The sequence below is a fragment of the Camellia sinensis genome, chromosome 9 (genome assembly GCF_055761805.1).
Source record: "Camellia sinensis isolate YWXY chromosome 9, ASM5576180v1, whole genome shotgun sequence".
NCBI lineage: Eukaryota > Viridiplantae > Streptophyta > Magnoliopsida > Ericales > Theaceae > Camellia > Camellia sinensis.
In genome coordinates, this window is record NC_138969.1 from 158845202 (window position 1) to 158851721 (window position 6520).

The following is a 6520-nucleotide window of genomic DNA, read 5'->3' on the forward strand; positions in this document are numbered from 1 at the left end:
GGTGGGTGGGGTAATAACATCATGTATGAAGCGGGGCGGTGACCAATCAGGGTCAGGGTCAGCATGCTGGGTAAGATGTACGTGTGGGGAATATGGAGAAATGTATGGGGTATCATGTGGTGGGGTGCCTGAAGTCGAAGGACCTGCTGTGGCTGGCGCTGAACTGGAAGACACTGACGTGGACGGGACTGATGTGTCTGGAGCAGCTGCTGCAGTGTGTACACCGTAGTCCCCAAAATGCAGACGATCTACCCGATGGGCATGCTGGATCCCCTCGTACAATAACTCTCTGATCTCTACAAGGGCCTGCAGACCAAGCTGTCCATCACGTCTGAAAATAGCATCCTCAGCCAAGTGATATGACCTCCCAGCTCGAACCACCTATCAAAAAAATAGATATATTAGGCTATAGTTGACTGAAAATAATCAATTATGATATTAACAATTATCGGAGATATAGTACGCTACTCACCAATGACTCGAGAGAAGGCCCAACTCCCTGATATCCGTCCTCGGACAGGTGGCTCGGATTACCGACAAGTAGGTGTGTATGTCGCCGATACCACAACATGTAAGGGTCGGGAGAGGGGAGGACCCCATCGCTCCAGTCAGCCTGTACAATAGTGTCGCGACGGGCATCCCACAACTGTATGTATCGCATATGATGCTGACTCCAGTCAGTGCTGCCTCGGCCACGTCTATCCGTCGCATGCAACCGCCACTCGGTGTCACATCGATCCGGCACGGGCTGGACCCGACCAAACTGTCGGAGGACACGATCAGGGAGATGCCACTCAACCACGTCATAACAAATGAGTGGTACTCTCGCCATCCATATATCCTCACCTAGGCGGCAGTAGTCTGGGAGCGTGTGCAGGACATCAGCATAAGGCTGCCAGATAAACTACAATAACGACAAGTCTATTAAAAATCGGTCATAAACGTATACAGTCCATATGACAATTAAAATTTAGGTATATAAATTTGATACCTCGCCGTCTATCATCCGGTCAAGCTGGTCTCTATACACGACCACTACGTGGGTCGATACGACCTCGTGGCTCATGTCAACCCTCCATCGGCTACCTCGAGGTCCGGCCGGCATCTGCATGTCTCCCTGCCCGATGGGAACCTCACCAGGAGCAACTACTTGCCGCCTAGCCGGGGCAATGCGAATCAATCTCTCCCACGCCCAAATCTGCAATAGTTTGAACGCAATTACAATACTGATATATGCCATACAATATGAATTGACATGTAATAAAATTCTTACTAACCTGTAGCAAGACAAGGGGTCCTCCGATCTGAGTCACACCCACCTGAGTGGCTCGACATAACATCCTATACAAGCATGCCAAAGCCGCGGCGCCCCAGCTGTACTGGCCGATGACGTCAATGTCTCTCAACAGTGGCAAATACATCAGCTTGAGCAGGTTCTGTGACTTATCAGGGAGAAGTACCCCCCCAATAAGCCACAAAATATATGTTCGCGCATGCTGCTGTACTAACTCATCTGCAGCATCATCTGGAAAATCGCCCTGAAAATGCTCCGACAGCCACCTCACCCTCACTCTACCTGCCTGTAAGTCTGCAGGTGTAGGTGCTACTCCCAATAGCTCAGCACATAGCGCTATCCACTGCTCCGTCGTCAATGATGGGTCAAGTCCAGTAACTGCTCGCCCATCAATCCGTAGACCGTATAGGACAGATACGTCCTGCAATGTGACGGTGGCCTCACCGGTCGGGAAATGAAATGTATGAGTCTCTGTGCGCCATCTCTCGACGAGAGCAGTAATGAGTGGGTGGTCCAGTCTGATATGGCCTATACGATATACACCATAGAATCCCGCGCGTAGTAGACACTGCAAGACTCTATGGTGCAATGGACGATCCCACAGGCCGGAATCTCCCCGTCGGCATGCCACCACGGTGCGTGACTGGTCCTGCATAACAGAATGAGTATTTTAAATTATAGCATTATCAAGGAAATGAAAAACAAAATGCAGTGTATTTTCATTGTACGCGTAAAGTCCAACAAACGTTATTGCATACCGGGTCCTCCCATATACTGTCAGCCCGATGTGGATGACTAAAAAGGGGGACCTCATCAGGTAGATGTGCCATGAAGCCTGTACAGTTGAAAAACAAATACATTTTGACAAACTGTATTGGTGAGCATGTAATTAAACTATATCAATTAAGCTGAAATTATTATGTACATGACGACTTGAAAAATAAATGTGGTCGATTATTTTAAAAGTATAAATTTGTGTGCCATTAACTAAAATCAAAAGTTTGCATATTATGTGCCCATTAAATATGATAAACAATTCAACATAACCTATCGTTATCTATGCTTCAGACTAATATAAAAATCTTTTACAAAGTCATTTTACGATATCAGTTACATAAGCTTAATAATGACCAATAACATGTGGATAGTTTTTGTATGTCAATATTTACAAACAAAATGGAATGATCAATTTTTTTTTTTCAAAACTTCATTATTGATTTTGGCATATTTGACATGGTGTCATTATTGATTTTGACATATTTGACAAAATTCGTTACATTTATGGCATATTCGACAACTTCATTATTGATTTTGTAATTTTTGTTTTGCAATAAAATAAAAAATTTGTAAATTACGTACATGTAATTCACAAAATTCTGTAATAAACATTTTCAATGAAGTAGAGAATAAAAACTATGATAGTTGTAAATTTCGTCAAGCAAATAAAACAATTACAATATATAAAGAATTAAACAACAGAAATGATATATTACAAATAAAAAATGTTCTATTACATGTATGGCCCCGTTTACAAATAATGAATTACAAAAGAAAATAAAATGATCTATTACAAATAAAGAATTACAAAAAGATCTATTACAATATGTAAGTATTACATAGTCTTCATCGACCAAGTCGCGCCGGACATGTTCGCCTGTCATGACCTGTCTGCTGGCACTCACTGCAACGAGCGGTCAAACGCCTATCTGATATGTCCATCTCATTCGGAATACGAGACATAGATGCACGACCCCGTTTCACTTGTCGCAGACGCAGTACATTAGGCATTAAAGTCCACTGCGGATCAGCCCAATAATCTTGATGCGGTATTGGATTGAATTTAGTTTCCCAAACTCTAATGTATACAGGAAGCCTATATACTGGATCAACGTACTCGAATGGATTGTCACCGCATTCAGACATTACAGCAAGCATATGAGAACATGGATAGTGTCGTATCTCATATTTCCCACAACTGCACGTGGGTTGATTCATCCGCACAATTTGTGTATTGCGACCTCGTCCATGGCGAAAAGATGTTTGCACCTCAAACACGCGGCGTGGCCTATAAAAAAATTATAGTAGAAACTAATGAAGTTCATGTTTTTAGGTGTAGTTAAATTGACAACATAATAACAATAATTTAATTTATATTACAAACTAACCTGTCATATGATATCAACTTGAAAGTATTTGCCCTTGCGATGCCATCCTCAATAGTTTTTTGCATTTGTCTAGGGTATTGGAACTCATTTCGTACATCTAGTTCAGCTTGGGCTCCCATCTCGTCAAAATATTTTACAAGCCGCCGAAATGTAAATTCTACCATAGCTGAGATAGGTAAGTTCCTTGCACCTTTCAAGACGCTATTGAAGCACTCTGCATCATTGCTAGTCAATACCCCCCAGCGATGCCCACCGTCATACGAAAGGGCCCACTCCTCAGGATTCATCTTGTAAACCCAAGTGATGGCTTCTTGGTCAATAGCCTGTATTTGTTGTAAGTAACCATTACACTTTCGTCGTTGATGAGCACTTCCTGCTTTCCATAGAAGTTGTTTCAGCTCCTTATTTCTGAACGTAGTGTTAAAGTTACTACAAACATGTCGAAGGCAGTGCCGATGATATCCAACAAATTGGAGCGAGGGATTCAACCAATGCCGCCTCACAGCAGCTAAAATACTCTCAGCTCGATCGGATATCAAAGTCACTCCCTGTCGGTCCATGACAATATGTTCCTTGATATTTGAAATGAAGAACGACCAAGACTCCAAACTCTCCTTGTCGACAACAGCAAATGCAAGCGGTAGTAGTTTGCCATTGGCGGTGACAATCGTTGCTACAAGCAACACACCAGTGTATTTCCCGTATAAGAATGTACCATCTATGGTTATAACAGGCCTACAATGTCTGAATCCATCGATGACGGGTTTGAAAGACCAAAAAACAAAGTGGAAAACGGGCATAATGGTTGTATTTCCGGTATATCTATGCTTCCATTGCACGATGGTACCAGGATTAGATGTTTGTAATGCATACATGAATTTAGGCAACATCATATATGATTCATCCCAATCTCCGAATACCATTCGAATTGCCTTTGCCCTTGCATGCCACGCCTTCTTGTAATGTATAGTATAGTTCATGGATTTTTTTATGTCTTCGATGACATTCTTAATGGGCATATCAGGTTCGTTCTGCATACAACAATACCTATGAGTCAGATTATTTTGGTGTGAACACTTTAAAGACACAATTTTGGTGTGAACACTTTAAATGAACAATGTGTATATAAATGTAAACATTTATTTTGTATACTCACCGCAACTTGTCCCAAAAGATGAGAAGCAATGTAACTGGAGCTAATATTTGTGTGGTCCCTATTCGTTCGTGGGTATAAACAATGGTGAGGACCCCTATACTGCTTTATTTCAAAAAGCCCATGTCTCTTACTAAGAGATGCACGCAACCACCATCTACAGTCGTGCTTGCAAGCACACACCCAAACGTCTCGCTTGGAGGTTACGACTTTGTACTCTCGATTATTTGTTGCATGGTACAATTTGACAGCATGTACGAGTTGCTTCTTATCAACGAAAACCATCCCTTTGTCCAACTCTGGATTTTCAGCATTCCAGATTCGGTTACGGGGAACGACATCGCGGTTACTAATGTCAAAATCACCACCCATGTGAATGTTTTCAAAGAAAGGGATTTCAGGTCTAGGTGGAATGGGGGCATTCTGAATATCAACGGGAGCGTCGACATCATCTTCTTCATCATCATCATCATCTGATCCGCCCAATAAATTTTCTTCATCACACATTTCATTCTCATCATTGTCTAGGGCGACATCAGGACCGTACATGTCACTATCAGCAAACTGCACAAAATTAACCGTTTCAGCCATATTACCAGCAACTTCAACTGGAGTCGTATGATGGCTATAGGTGGGCACATCTTGGGTGTTATTGTGAAATTCAGTCTCGTATCCACCATGTGAACTTGATTCTCCACCATGGCCATGAAATGTCTGTTGTGTGTAGCCAGCTGCATAACATTCATTTGATTCATACATAGGAGACTGAAATGCTGTCGTGTCAACCCCATGTGTCAGCAATGTAGTGAACGGATGCGATTCCATCTGTGTTACATTCGGAAGATTCTGTACAACCTCTTTCTGAATGTACACTTCCAAACAATTTGGTGGTTCGAAATTTCCACCGATACTTAAGATTTTGGAAAGAATAATAAGATTTTGGACAGAATAATTATGATACTTAAAATATAACTCCCGTTTATTTTTTCTCACGTTTCCAAATGCTCAACAAAACATATGAAAATTTATTGGGTGACTTGGACTATCACTTGACTATTGTCGCATTAGCAAATAATAACTCGTCTCTTAAAAGAGGGAATTGAGGAAAAATTATATAGTTTGTTTAGTTTGTAAATTCGGAATTCATATTTCAAAAAATAAAAAAAATTATTTTTATTGATTTTTTTAATATTTTAAGTATTTGTTTTAATTTTTAGATATATTTAACACAAATACTTAAAAAGTATAATATTTATGATTTTTTTAAAAAAATTTACTAAATATAAAAAAATATCAAAATTCAGTATATTTTTATATTTTTGTGTATTTATTAATTTTTTAAAATATTTTTTTCCAAATATTTTACATTTTAAATACATCTAAATAATGTATATCTAAAAAAGTAAAAAGATTACTTCAAATTTTAAAATATTCACTATAAATAAAAAAATATGAAAAATAAAAAAAAATTCAATTTTCAAAAAATTAAAGCCAAACATTGATTTCTTCTTAGCACATAAAAGTGATTCTCACCAATCACAAATTATCATTTTTTTAAAAATTATTTAGAATGATATATATTTTAATTTTTTATAAAAAAATATACAAAAAATTAAAGAAATAATGTGATAAATGATATTACTCAAATAAATACATTTATCTAAATACACTTATATCAATCATACTAAATAACTCTATAATTTTGTAAATTTTACCCATTTTTGACCAGAAGCGGGGTCGCTGCTGTGACCCCCACTGTTGTGTTCCCTGCTGTGCCTAAAACGGCACAATTTCAGCCTCTTTTTTTATTTTTTTATTTTTAATGTTCTCATTATGTTTTTTGGCGTGATAAATTACATTTTTTTAATATTTATTTTAGGATTTAGGGTTTAATTCTTAAAATTTATT

General features: G+C 39.0%; 1 protein-coding gene across 1 annotated transcript; it reads right to left on the reverse strand.

Annotated features, from left to right (window-relative positions):
* Positions 1-3286: 3286 nt before the first annotated feature.
* On the reverse strand, positions 3287-5508 carry LOC145799214 (uncharacterized). The gene is made up of 2 exons (XM_082888749.1): positions 4616-5508; positions 3287-4490 (listed from the first exon to the last, which is right to left on the reverse strand). Exons 1-2 carry the CDS (start codon positions 5435-5437, stop codon positions 3438-3440), a joined length of 1875 nt encoding a protein of 624 aa, XP_082744875.1. The 5' UTR covers positions 5438-5508; the 3' UTR covers positions 3287-3437.
* Positions 5509-6520: the final 1012 nt, after the last annotated feature.